At 45.4% G+C, this 14,898-nt stretch overlaps 1 protein-coding gene across 1 annotated transcript in view; it reads left to right on the forward strand.

The window, feature by feature from the left end:
- si:ch211-186j3.6 (neural-cadherin) overlaps positions 1 to 14,898 on the forward strand; it is a 62,560-nt gene that overhangs the window by 3,537 nt on the left and 44,125 nt on the right. The window contains 7 exon segments of the mRNA XM_062471809.1: positions 2,101 to 2,243; positions 7,343 to 7,515; positions 9,720 to 9,888; positions 10,802 to 10,972; positions 11,511 to 11,683; positions 12,157 to 12,324; positions 13,903 to 14,152. Of these exon segments, the coding sequence (XP_062327793.1) occupies positions 2,101 to 2,243; positions 7,343 to 7,515; positions 9,720 to 9,888; positions 10,802 to 10,972; positions 11,511 to 11,683; positions 12,157 to 12,324; positions 13,903 to 14,152 (1,247 nt within the window).

Raw genomic sequence — 14,898 nt, forward strand, 5'->3', positions numbered from 1 at the left:
AGCTGTCACCAAAGTGGGACGAGCTAATCTTCCTGGGGTCCAACAAAAAGAGAACAAATAAAAATTACTTAACAATGATCATGTAAAAGCAGAAACATTGTAGACATCATTATAAACATCACCAGAAATCACTCTGAACAAATCATTACAGCACTACATTCATTACTCCATTAATACAGTAAATATGTACATTCCCTCCTCACTACTGTAAATGGTGCATTCTCAGATGGTACCTGAAAGAGACTTTGCTATTAATTTTACGTATATCCAGTGGGCAATTATTCCAATGATTGATGGCACGATAAATAACTGTTCTCTTCAAAGCATTTGATTTTGGGCATGGTAACATCATCTGGCCATCATCAGCTGACCTAGTCAAATGAGAATGAACCTGATCACACCTAACAATTTGATTATATAAGAAAACTGGTTGAGAAAAAAAAGACAGTGTGTGGACATGTGTGTGCCAGTGTAGTTAAGTGCGTAGGTGTGTTTCTCTGTTATGTGTTTACGTGTTACAATACATGCGTGTGTTTGTGGTACTCAGTGTGTCTCTGACGTTGTGTGTGTGTGCGTGTGTTGATGTGCCAGAGGTGTTATCTGCTCTCAGAAATCTAAGGCCTTGTGAGACTGATGACAGACCAAAGGTTGGTGGTGTCACAAATGTCGACCACAGTGTTGGATAGCAGGAGAGGGATCTGTTGCGGTGGGGGGGGGGGGGGGGGGGAGTAGAGGGTTTTGCCATGCTGGGACATAAATCACAGGCATGAAACGCCTGTCAGCTTTCCTCTGTTATCCATCAATCACCTCTCTGGGAGAGAAACTGATGAGCACAACCTATCCACTTCCTCTAGTCACCTCTCCTTTCTCTCTCTCACTGTCTGTCTCTCTTTTTCTCTCTTTTTCACACTTTATCTCTCTCTGACACTCCCTCTTCTAAATTTCTTTTTTTAACTTTTTCCATTTCTCTTTCTCAATCTCATTCTAATTATATATGGTATATACGGTATATAGAATACAGAATACATATACAGAATAAAAGTAGAGATAAATAGATATATAGATAGGTAGATAGATAGATAGATAGATAGATAGATAGATAGATAGATAGATAGATAGACAGATATCTTCATATGTCACTCTCTTCTGAATATCCTTCTATCTCTCATTCTTTTACTCATCAGTGTTTTCTGTGAAGTTGGCTGTCTATCACAAAACGAGCACATGCAATTGCTACAGAATGAATAAGACCTTGGTGTAGTGCACTGTTGTAATCATTGCAGCTCATTCAGAATGAGAGAATAACAGGGTTAACCGCAGAGTACCAGGAACGTCATTGGTCCTTTTCATGGAACTTGGATTTGGTATGGGTTGAGTCATGGTGGCATTACAGTAGTGTTAGGATACTGACCTGCTGTAGAGATGCCTAACATCCAATGATTAGCCAAACACCTAATAGAAGACTTGAATTGTTTGTGTGTGTGTGTCCACAAGAATAGCAATCTCAGGAAAATTGAATTTGTGAGAACATGTCATTGGTCCTCAGAAGTGTAAGTGCTATTTAACGGGGGGTTAGAGCTGGGTGTTAGAAGTTAAGTATCGTTTTAAGGTTAGTGTTTGCAGCAAGGGTTAGGGTCAACATTAGGGTTAGGTTCAGGGTTATGGGTTTGAAAAAAAAAAAAAATGGAATACATTATGTTTCGCCACAAGAATAGCAATACAAACTTGTGTGTGTGTCATTGAGGTTGGTCTATTCTCTACAGATATGCTCACACACTCTTATGTCACGCTCTCATCATTTACCAGCTACATGAAGATCCCCAGCAATTATACAACACCACCAGCCTGCAATTATACCGTACCAGAACACCAGCATCTTTGTTCTGTATATTTTTACCTCCCAACGTATACCCCACTCGCCACCCCAAAACACACACCTGCACACACACACATAAATGTCCCTCGTGCCACATGTAGTCATGACAATTATTAAAGTAATTCATATGAGTCCACAGTCTTGTGTCAGGCATTAATTCACACAATTCCCTGTCATCCATTAGAGGAGAGGTGTTGATTATGGGATGTCTGTGTTGTTGACAGCTACCGGACCTTCGTCTCCGAGGATGCAGGACCCAACACATTGGTTGCCACGGTGTTGGCTAAGGACCCCGATGGTGACGGAATAACGTATAAGATCACAGCAGGCAATGAAGAGGGAAACTTTGTCATTGACAGCCATAAAGGTACCCACACGCGCACCCCCCCCCCCACACAACACACACACACACCCTCACACATGAGTACACTCCCACTTACAAATTACGAATACAAACAAATACGCACTCAAACAAACTCTACAAATTCACATATGCGCATTCACACCTTAATCTACACATCAACTCCCAAATGAACACACACATACACATACAGACACGCACACATGCTCACACATACACGTACACACTCTCAGTCGCTCAGTCACACACACTCAACCTGAGGATCACAACACACACTGAGCAGTGTGTTCTGTGTGTTTTAGGCAGGTTTAGTTTTCTCAGAGGGCAGATCTACTGTCTGCTGTTTTGTTTAGTACTGTCTTGTCTTTCGGCACATTTCAGAATCAATATTCCACAGAGAAAGCGTTAAGGGTAGAAAACCAATTTCTGTGTCGCATGGACCTTTTTATAAATTGGACCATCAGATCAGCATATCACATTAAACGGCAATAAGATGACTTTAACAAATTCAATTACTGCCGAACTTCAAGGTGCAATTTCCTGTGTTCGTTTCCAATGACATTCACTGTCAGCTGATAGAGAGGATTCTCTCTGTCACGCTCAGGTAGAAAAACACACAACTCTGTTGGCTAAAAACACAAAGGACCAAACACACACACACAGAAACACCCACACAGACACATCATTACAGGCTGTATTTGGAAGGGGTAGAATCCACCAGTAGAATATGTCTCTTTGACATCAATGTTTGGAGCCTGTCAAGGGACAATATCCTGCAAATGAAATCAATGAGATCATGTGACCCTGTGTGTAAGATGGACGTCTTTTCAGCATCTATCTAACTGTATCTGTCATGGACAGGTCATATTTTTGGCCTCCAGTGTTTGTGTGTTCGTATGTGAGTGTGTGTGTGTGTGTGTATGTGTGAGTGTGCATGAGTGTGTGTGAGGTGTGTATGTGTGTATGTGTGTGTCTTTGCCCATGTTTCATTGATCGGGCTGCTGTTGTACGTCCACTATTCTCCATCATTATTGATCACCACATCAGGTTTTGATACCGTCACCTGTGCTTGTATAGAACATGCTACTGCACACACAGAGTCTGTGATGAAAACCTGCATACTCATTTGATTTGTTAGGAGACATTGTGCCTAAATTCTTCAAAACTCTCCCGGTCTGAGTCTACAGAAAGTCGATGTCCCCGTGTTTCTCTTTCTTCCCCTCTCCCTCTCTCTCTGTACTTTCTCTCTCCCTCTTGATCTCTACCCCGTCTCTCTCCCCTCTCCTGGCGTTTCTCTCGCTCTTTATCTCCCCTCTCTCTCTGTCCTTTATTGCTTCTTATCCATGGATCTTTAGATCTTCTCCACTGTCCGGAAATTTCCTCAATCATTCACGAGGCGCTGTCTTTTTTTATTCTCTGTGGCACAGTTAGACGTACGACTCTACCCTGTTAATCTGACTATAACTCAGAGAAGAATATGTTTTACTGAGATTTACCTCCGTTATTAGGACTCACACAGGCAAGTAAATAAGATGATCACCCAGCTCCTATTGAGCACATAAATACACAAAGGGCACATTTATGTTGGAACCCGGCAGAAGGAACTATTTAACGACCTGACAGGAAAATATTTGTTCCGATTAACAGGTAGATCATCTCTATGGTTCCGTCTAAAACTCTTCTCCACTTCTTCTCTTTTATCTCCCTGGTTTGTTTTGGTCTTTTTGAGAAGAGAGCAGAAATAAAATACATGCTAATGTTAGGTTGATAGCAGAACGCATGAATACGTGTAGCTCATTGGTGAAAGGCTGGTTTGTCATCCTGTCCTCCCTCGCTTTCTCTCATCCCCTCCTTGTCCCCTTGGACCACTCGTTTATATAACTTCCCCACCACCGCACTCCTCCTTCCTCCCCCCCTTCCGTCCTCCATAGCTTTCCCTCATGCAGCTCCTGTCGTCCCTCAGGGCAGTCCTCGCTCTTTCCATCCCTCCATCCCTCACTCCCGCCCTCCGTCCTCCTCCTGGCTTCGTCCCACTGTTTTGGGGTGAGATGCTGATAAGAGGTGGCATCCGGAGGGAGCCAGTGGCCCCCCTCCACCTCCTCTCTCCCTCCCTCTCTCATCCCTCCGTCATTGGAAGCGACGTGTGCTCAGTGACCCCTGAGGAAACATCTTCTCCATGGTGGATGTGTGATGATATGAGCTGGCCCTTCTCACGGCCCTGCCTCCGCGGGGTGACCAGGGGCCTCTGACGCACCCTGCCTGTCTGCCGGAGCTCTGACAAAGACACACGCGAGCAGGAAAACACACGCATGCACACACAAGTAAACACACACACATGCACGCGCACGTCAACACACGCGTACGCGCGAGTAAACGTCCATATCGACACGCAAACAAACACACGCACACCCAAGTGAACACACACAAACACACTCAGGTGCAGGCAAGCAGAGACACACAAACATCCAGGAGAACACACCCTCGCACACACACAAAGTTACATCCATACAGTACATGCATGTGGTTCTAACAGACCCAGCCATGAGCCAATGCACACACACATTTACTCTCACTCATGGCACATTTCTCTAATATTAAACCAGACACATAGTGTATGCTTTCTTCCCGGAATGTCCTAAAACCACTCTCTCAACCCACTTTCAGACACTTACCAACCATTTCCTTTGAAGGCTTTTTAGCCCTCTCTGGTGCGTCATGTCACACGAGGACATGCACCAGACTGGATTCTTAGCTTCCAGTCCTGCACACGGCTGGGTAGACCAGCGCTTGTGTTTCTTTGTGAGCTCGCTATTTTTATTAGAAATGTCACATTTGTTCCACTGCTGTTTTCCTTCACACGCCTTGAGTGCACAGGGCAGCCACCTAACTCGATCGGAGAAAGTGGAGAATAGTGTGCGTCTCAGAGTCATTTTTGGGAGACACTGTGTGTGTGTGTGTGTGTCTGTGTGTGTGTGTGTCTGTGTGTGTGTGTGCAAACATATCAGTGCACGTGAATGTGTGTGTGTTCATGGGGAGGATCCAGGCTTAGGAACAAAACTGCTTGCCGCACTACTTTTGCACTGGCATCACATTAACCTGCACCTATGAGAGCATGAATGATACTTCACCTGAACATCCACCAAAGTTTCTCACATGGTGTCTGATTTCTCTTTCCTCCAGGTATCATGTGTATGTGTGTGTGTGTGTGTGTGTACGTATTTGTTCATGTATTAAACAGTGCATGCAGAACATGTCTGTTCAAAACCTGCCTCCATTGTTGGGTAATGTGTGGAGATGTTTCTTTTCAGACCCTGCCCCCCCCCTCTCTCCCCCCCCCCCCCCCCCCCCCCCCACACACACACACCCACAAAGAGCTTTTTCTGTAATGATGTGCCCCGTGTCCTGGCCCGCAGAACAACGGGTGACGTCCACCCAAGTGGAACAAGCCACAGTGACAGTCTCTGTAGCTCCGCTCGTAAACCCACGCACACACACACATACAATATGCATGGGCACGCTCACAGTTTCATTAACAGGCACAAAAGGGTACACGCACACACACACACACACACACTTCCTGTCACATTCCCCCAGAGAGAAGCTCACATCACATTACAATTGATTCCATGTCCCTGGTGCCCTGACTGTACAGCCCCAGCAGCCCTGTGTGGCATGCATCAGTTAGGACACACTGAAGCGCCCCAGCAGCCCTGTGTGGCATGCATCAGTTAGGACACACTGAAGCGCCCCCAGCCCTGTGTGGCATGCATCAGTTAGGACACACTGAAGCGCCCCCCCCCCCCCCCCCCCCCCCACACACACACACACACACACACACAGTACACACTGTTGGACACAATGCAGCCCACTCACTGGCTTACCCATGATGGGCACACACACACACATGCATGCATGTGCCAGGACACGTACGCTTGCATTAACAGTTGCACAGATACACGGGTGCACACACACAAACATACAGACATTCATACACACACACACACGCATCCTGACATCCCTTGGAGCGCTGTGTTTCATGTCACCCTGTCAGGCAGAGATAGAAGGTCTCTTAAGATCTCTCTCAAACATGATTCCGTCCAACACATCGCCATAGAAACAAATGTTTGACAATGTTCTCAATGTTCTCATCTCCTCTCTGACGTTGTCATACAGTAAAAGATATGAGAGAATGCATTAAGTGTGTTCACGTGCAACCCACACGCACGCACGCACACACACACACTTAAACACACTTAAACACACTAGCTAACACCAGTACCAAAGGCCTGCTGAATACAGAGCAGAGGAGGTGTCCCTCAGGAGGGAGCGAGCCATGCAAATGTACCACCCACACCAGGGCTAAGGCCAGGGAGGGAGCACTGCAGAGAGGAGGGGGAGGAACAGGACGGTGGGGGCCTGGGGGGGTTACGAGGGGGTAGGAGGAGGTGGGGGGAGGTGGGGTTTACTGAAGGGAGGGGGGTGCCACATGGAAGAAATGTGTGCATGCTGAGTTGAGGGAACCTGTCTTTGATGTCATGGTACTGTCACTGTGGATGCCACTGCCTCTAAAACACAAATACGAATATTCTATTATTATTGAATACATTTTGGGCTGACCTTTTCTGGTCATTTCTCATCTCACATTTGTACATTATTTAGGAGAATGAGGGAGGGGCGGGCTTGTTTTATCCAATTTTGTTCCTTTCACTGTGTCTGCCTGTTTGAGTGTTTGTGTGCATGTGTGTGCTTGTGTGTGTGAGGGGGGGATTCCATTAAACCAGAAGAAGACTTCTCTCTCGTGACCTGAGAGGGCCAGACGTTATGTTTATGTACTGTACTTGTGTTGAGTCATTCTCAAGCACTTCAGCATGTCGCAGGACAGAAGGAGGGAATTCAAAACGATTCAAAAGAGTTTTAGCTCTCAAAGATTACTGTTAAATGAAATTACTCTCAACCCCTTTTCATTGGAGAAATTAGGATTAGCTACACACCCACGTTTCAAGCAGCGTCATCTGTAAAATGTTCCTGAATGAATTTATACTATACTTGATATCGGTTGTGATTGGTCCCTTGGTTCATATCTTGTTGCTGATTGGCTATCCCAGGGCTGATCCGTCTGCGCTCCAGCCCGACTCCTCGTCTCCAGGGGGTGGAGTATGTTCTGAACGTCACGGCAACCGATGACAACGCCTCAGGCGGATCTCAAGAGCTGTCGTCAACGGCACAGGTCATCGTCGGGGTGGACGATGTCAACAACAACAAGCCTGTTTTTGAGAAGGTGAGACACATGCTCACACATTCTCTCTCTCTCTCTCTCTCTCTCTCTCTCTCTCTCTCTCTCTCTCTCTCTCTCTCTCTCTCTCTCTCTCTCTCTCTCTCTCTCTCTCTCTCTCTCTCTCTCTCTCTCTCTCACACACACACTCACACACACACAAGCTCTCTCTCACACACCTTAAGCACATTCAGCACACCCACGAGCGCGCACACTCTCCCTCTCTCCCTGTCTCGATCTCTGTCTCATGCTCTCTCTCCCTTTCTCCCTTTATCTATCCTTCCTTCCATCTTTCTTTATTAGCTCTCTTGCTCAGTTCTCAGGAGGACCAGTGATTTGGCCCGCCTCTCTCCGTTACCACATCATCTGAGGCATTTTAATTAAGTTGGATAAAAAGCATATGCAGAATCATCACTACCTGACCACTTTTCTGCAGAGGTCTCAATTTTAAATGAGCCTCGTTTTTGGCCCCAGAGATATGCAGTGTTGATTATTCCTGGCTGCCAGTGGATCGCCATCTCCCTGGTGAGGGGAGCGCAGGTTTACACATACGCTCGCTTCACCTTTTTCGGAGTGAGATTGAGCCTCCGATCTTTCATGTGCTCGCACAGTCCACCCTGGGAGCCCCCCCCCCCCTTCATGTTTGCATTTTATGATCCCCCTCTTGCCGGCGTGCCACAGTCGCTGGGAGCTTAGGTCGGATTTCGTCTGTCACGCCAAAGCTGAGAGAGAGGGATTGAGTCAGAGGGCCTCAGCTGTGTCCTGGAGGCCCTCTGTAGACAGGGGCCAGGCACAGCACTGGGAGGCCGTTGCGACCCTCTTCTCTCTGGTCCCTTGCTCTTCCTCCCAGCATCCCTTCAGCTTCGCCTCTTTCTCCACTCCTCTGCCGAGAGGCGAGGAAAGGAGAGCAGGGCATGGGAGAGATGAGAAGAGAGGAGTGGAGAGGAGAGGAGAAGAGTGGTGAGGAGAGAACAGAAAAGAGGAGAGGTAATGAGAGGTGAGGAGAGGAGAGGAGAGAAGAAGAAAAAAGAATAGAGGTAAGAAGAGGAGAGCAGAGGAGAGGAGAAGATAGGAAGATGAGCCCCCTGTCATTAATTAGCTGTCTGAAGTGAGCATCAAAGACCAGTGTTGCAGAATTGATCTGGGATTTCTCTGTCGTCAACTGTGTCTTTGACTGATGATTAGACGGAGATAAGATTGGAAGATGTGGAAGTTCTCACTCACACAAACACACATACACACACACACACCATGTACAGTATGAGGTGGGTTAGGGTGTGTGCCTCAAGTCAGCAGAACCGAGAGAACAAATTCCTTGTCAGGCTTAACATCTATCTCTGAGAATCTCCTCAAATCACATTGATTCAAGGCCGGTTAAATATAAAACACAGATGGATGTCAGCAGAGCAAAATAATGATGGAAAAAGCATACACATCTCTAACTGCTCCACGCCTTTCTTCCTCCTACAGTAATAGCTTGAAAAACATGGTATTCTTCTCATAGTACTTTTATTTCTCTCTATCTCTCTCTTTGTATCCCTTTATCTAACATCTTTTATCTCTATCCTCTTTGAGAAGCTTCTAGTGTCTGACCTTAATCTCTTGATTGTCTAACACCGTGGTTTGTTAGACAATCTGTTTTATCTTCAGAATCCAAACCTTACCTTGGCCATCGAGCCGAGGACAGACACTGGCAAAAGTTCAAACATGTTAGTTAGCAAAACATAGTACTTGACCAACTGCATAGAAATTATACTGGTACATGATGGTAACTGATTAAATAGATGGATAGATGGATAAACGGATAAAAAGATAGAAAGATAGACAGACAGACAGATGTGTGTACTGTATGTGAAGCTAGTCATATTTGACAAAAACAAAATTAATTGGTGGCAATTTACTTTTATGTCTCAGCATGGGGGGGATCCATACATAACAGTGAAGTGCAGTATCCTTATTAAAAGTTCACACTTCCTGAGGTAATTAGCTAGCTGGGATTATCTACAAGATATGCTGGGTAGAGTTCATGATCGATAGTAGGTTTCTATGAGTTATTGGGGAGTGCCTCATTGCTGTGTTTGCAAATGAAAGAACAATAGAAAACCTATTTTTATAACTGAGATTTTGGTGATGAAGAGTTTACATTTCAAAATAAAAGTCCTGAGATGATAACAAGTAGGTATAACATAACCAAATATGCCTTCCCCCAGTGCCAGCAGTACCGAGAAAGTACCTCGGTTCTGGAGAACCAGCCGGCAGGGACCGTGGTGCTCCAGGTGCAGGCGGTGGATGCTGACGAGGGCTCCAACGGCAGAGTTACCTACGGCTTCATGCACAAAGACAGCACTGTGCCTGCCTTCACCATCCATCCTGAGACAGGTAACCCAGTAACCTAGTGGTACCTCAGAGGAGTTGCTATACAGCGGAGGCTTGGAGGAGATAAGCTCTCTCTGGTACAATCCCTTGATTGTCTTCCTGTCTTCGTGGCCTTTATCTTCTTCTTCTTCCTTCTCTCCCTCAATCTCTTTCTTCGACTTCTTTTTCATCCTTTCATCTTCTTTCTCTTATACTTTCCTCGGTTAGGTTGATTTCCCCTTTCATTCTACATTCTGTTCCTGTTCCTGTCTGTCTGTTTCTCTGTCTGTATCTTTCCCTGTGTCATACTCTGTCTCTCTCTCTCTCTCTCTCTCTCTCTCTCTCTCTCTCTCTCTCTCTCTCTCTCTCTCTCTCTCTCCCTGTCTCTTCCTTCATGTATGCCTTCAAGTGTTTCAAGAATTCAAAAGTTCAATCTAATTCTCTTCAATAATAACAGCCTTTCAGCAAGCCGCCAACCACTCAAAGTGGAGAGTGGACCGCATTTAAAAAATGTTCAAGACCTTTTAGAAAATGAAAGGCTTTGTGAAATATAACTGTTCGTTGGTCATCAATCATTAACCTTTTGCAGGGTGGGGGGTATAGATGGGTAAAGAGACACGCTTGAAGTCATTCGTCATCCCCAAAGTTACTTTGCGTCAAAACAGACTGGCTGGATAATTCTATGCGTTCATCTTCCATGTGTCAGTGATCTTTCCTGGGCACCATCTAGGATCCTATGACTGTACCAACCAGTGAGGGATGTGCAGATCTCTGATATCAACATTCCACTATGTTGGGATACAGTCTACTGTAGTAACACTCACCAACTTTACTTCTCCATTTACAGGAAACTACCAGTCATTCCTCAGCAAGGCTAGCTTGCTTGATCCTTCTGATCCTAACGTTGCCCCATCTTGCCGTGTCCTTGCCCTTGTAGGGGTGATCTCCTCGGCCAGGAAATTTGACCGCGAGCACCAGCGAGAGTACGCTGTCACGGTAACAGCAACAGACCAGGCAGGTGACCCCCTGATCGGGATCTGCCAGCTGAACATCCTCATTCTGGACCAGAACGACAACAACCCAAAGTTTGAGAACCTCCGCTATGAATGTGAGCACTCTGGAACTCATAAATGTGTACTAGTCTGGAACCTTTCTGTTAATTTTACATTTCCAAGGGGTGTAATCAACAGGTGCAGACCAGAATGCTTCTGGACTCAATTGTATATTGTGGAATAGATTTGACCACTCAGAGCAACATTTTTTTATTTATTTTTTTATGACTCAATGGCACTCCTCTGTACAGTCACCGTTTTAAACCCGCCCCGTATCAGATAAACGATTGTAATTGGCCAGGCACGTTTCATGCCAAAGGGAAATGTGTTTGAATGGGAGAGTGGCAAGAACCATCTGCCAGAGCAAATTAACCACAAGCAGATGGGTCTGGTTCCCAGGTTACTGGAACCTAGAATCTAGATCTGGGTTAATACGAAAGATGATGAACATATTGTACCGGTATGAACAGTCTGTAAGCTAGAACCTAGAACCAGGTCAAGTACTCAACATAGAACATACAGAAGCAGTTTGAGTTCTCAAGTTCCAGACTCTCTGTATCTGGCTCCCTAATACTGGTGTTTACCTGCTTCCAGACTTCCTGCGTGAAGACACTATGATAGGAACCAGCTTCCTGCGTGTGGCGGCTCATGATGACGACTTTGGCTCCAACGCCGCCATCACTTACTCCATGTCCCAGGAAGAACCTGAGTATCTCAGAGTCAACCCCCTGACAGGCTGGGTCTACGTCAACCAGCCCATCTCACAGGCTAGTCCCCAACACACACACACACACACACACATGGCTCACATTTGTCTTGTGTGAAATGCAACCACTGTCTGGTCTGAAAAGTTACCTCCCTAGTGTTGGTGTATGTGTGTTTGGATGTATGCAAATGTATGTGCCTGCACTTAGCGAATCCTAGAGGAGTGTGAGCCCTGATGTGGCGAGGAGGTGTTAGCCATCAATTATTAGTGCTAGTCTGAGCCCAGGGAAGCTGTTGCTATGACGACAGTGGTCCCTCAGATGGTATGACAGTTTTGCCAGCATTGTGTCATCTCATCCGCCCATGTGTCATCAGTATGACTGCATGAATTAATGGCTGATAGCAGGGTACACAACATTGTTTAATCTATGCCCTCAACACTCTCTTCTCCTCTCTCCTCTCTCCTCCTCTCCACTCCACTGCCCTCCTCTCTTCTCTTCTCCTCTCCTTTCCTCCCCTGTCCTCTCCCCTACAGAGGACATACATTTCCAGGGAGATTGTGGCGACAGACGGGGGGAACAGGAGCAGCTCTGTGGAGCTGGCTGTCACCATCACTAACGTGAAGAACCAGCCTCCACAGTGGGAAAAGGACAGCTACGACATAGTCATCCCCGAAAACACTGTCAGAGACACACCTATTGTGGTGAGGACACCAAAAAACACACACACCCAAATGGACCGAAATGAGCACACCCACTACACACATATACAAACGCAGATACAAGAGCATACACACAGAAATGCTTGCTCTCACACACACATACACGCTTTCAGTACAAACACACACACGCACACACACAAACAGAACATTTGTGATTTCAGGGAGGCCCATTTTCAGCAGTTCCTGATTGCTCACGTGTCAGTCCTCCCCTCAAGATCATGACTACTCTTTAGCCAGGTCGTTGTCACTGTGAACTGGAAGCAGATTGGGTCAGACTCTGCAAGCTGGAGATATAGCATGTTTAATGTCTTCTGTGAGGGCTGGTGAGTTGATGGGGCATGGTTTAGTGAGGGCCAGGAGGGAAGGCCTGCTGAAAGTGCAGTAAGTAGCCATGCTTCAGCACAACAGCAGTGTTCTCCCCAAGCCTCTTAGCGCATGAAAGAGTCATGGAGTCTGCTTGTTTGATCTCACTTGAAACAGATTCATAGGCTGCTTTTAATATACTGTACTGACTTGTCCACGGACGCTAACACGTACGCACACACGCTGCTCGCCCACCATTCACACAAACATGCCGACACACACCACGTGCACACACACAACACACACTCTCAGAAAAATGTCTATACAGTAGATAGTAGAACAATTACTGATCATATTACATACCACTTATACCTGTCAAACAGTTATTTACACTAATTACTTACCTGTAAGTAATTTACACAAACACACCCACACACACTCACAGAATCCATACTGCCTCTGCACCAAAATGTGCCTACAAGCAACACAACTTCAACACATATGCCAATCAGCTGTTCTGAATTATACATTATTTTAAGGAATGTTTTTAAACTTAATTGGTTGAGTTTCCTTTGGATCACTCATGAGCTATTAATCCTATTAAAGATGCGGATGAAGAAAGAGAGAGAGAGAGAGAGAGAGAGAGAGAGAGAGAGAGAGAGAGAGAGAGAGAGAGAGAGAGAGAGAGAGAGAGAGAGAGAGAGAGAGAGAGAGAAAGAGAAGGGGAGAGAGTGAAAGAGAAGGGGAGAGAGAAGGAGAGAGAGACTGGAAGATAAAGTAAGAATAAGGAAGGGAAGGAGAAAGAGAAAGAGAGAGAAATACAGATAGAGAGATAGGGATATTTCTGAGAGAGTTTGTGTGTGAAGGAGTGATTTCCTTCTCTAATTCCTCTTGAAGATGAATGTTGATTGGATGGTAATGTGAGCTAGTAATGACTGCCAAAGCACTTATAGATTTGCCAAGGATTTTTTTTTTTTTTTTTTTTGCTAGAATACCATTAAGCAGGCTGGGTAGGAACACTGATGTACTCCAGAGATGACATCAACATCCCCAAAGTACACTAACAATTTGTTGTATTTGGAGTATGTTGATTGCAGCACAGATTCATGGTGCCATACAGTACCTATAACAATATATTAAAGAGATAAAACGTGTGTTGCGCCTATCACTTGGCAGATCACATTGTTGATCGCCGCCATTAGCTGCTTCCCTTTAATCCGCAATTTTGTTTCTGCCCCCTTCTTTCCTTCTCTCCAGACCATCAAGGCGACGTCCCCGCTGGGCGACCCCAGAGTGACCTATAACCTGGAGGACGGCATGGTCCCGGAGACCAACATGCCCGTCCGCTTCTACCTGACCCCCAACCGTGATGACGGCTCCGCCTCCATCCTGGTGGCAGAGCCGCTGGACTACGAGACCACCAGGACCTTCATGCTGCGGGTCCGAGCCCAGAACGTAGCGGCCGTCCCACTGGCTGCCTTCACCACCGTCTACATTAATGTCACAGGTAGCGCGTGGGTGCTAATATACTGTCATTTTGTATAATGTGTGCTAATGGTACAGGTTAGTCACTTAATTGAGCCAATATGATTATATACTATCATAGTGTGTAATGTGTGCTAATGTCACAGGTAAGTCGTTTAAATGTGCAAAAATGCCAGATGGGTTTTGTACAATGTGTTCTAATGTCACATATAGCCTTCCACATATCATACACATTCTATGTATGTTAATATAATAAATACCGCATAATTTTAAAGCTTCATGTATGCTAAAATTACATACACCTTATCATAAAGTTTGTTATAATATATATATATAAAAATCTGGAGTTGTACTTATTATTCATGTTCATGTGTACTGGTATCACTGCTCTTGCACTTTTTGAGGTTCATGTTGTTTTATTGTAACTTGTTTAACTACATGCTCTTATGGTTCTTCCCATTGGCACTTACTTTCTTTTTACAATGTATGCTTCATGTTTTGGCTACCCGCAATGTTTTGGGGCTATCTCGTTGTTATGATCAGTGACCTATGCTCTTTTGTAAAGCTCTCTCTTGGAAGTCGCTTTGGATAAAAGTGCCTGCTAAATGAATAAATGTAATGTGTTACAGCAGTACGTGCTGTAGTTTTAGTTTACTAGTCTAGTGTCAAACGCTTTTGGGTTCTGATGAAGAAAGTGTTTTGTCCGTCTCTTCATAAACGGAGTGACTAAGTTCAGTTGAGTTCTGGATTTTAATACGTATTTATCAA

This window comes from Osmerus eperlanus, chromosome 10 (assembly GCF_963692335.1).
Source record: "Osmerus eperlanus chromosome 10, fOsmEpe2.1, whole genome shotgun sequence".
Lineage (NCBI taxonomy): Eukaryota > Metazoa > Chordata > Actinopteri > Osmeriformes > Osmeridae > Osmerus > Osmerus eperlanus.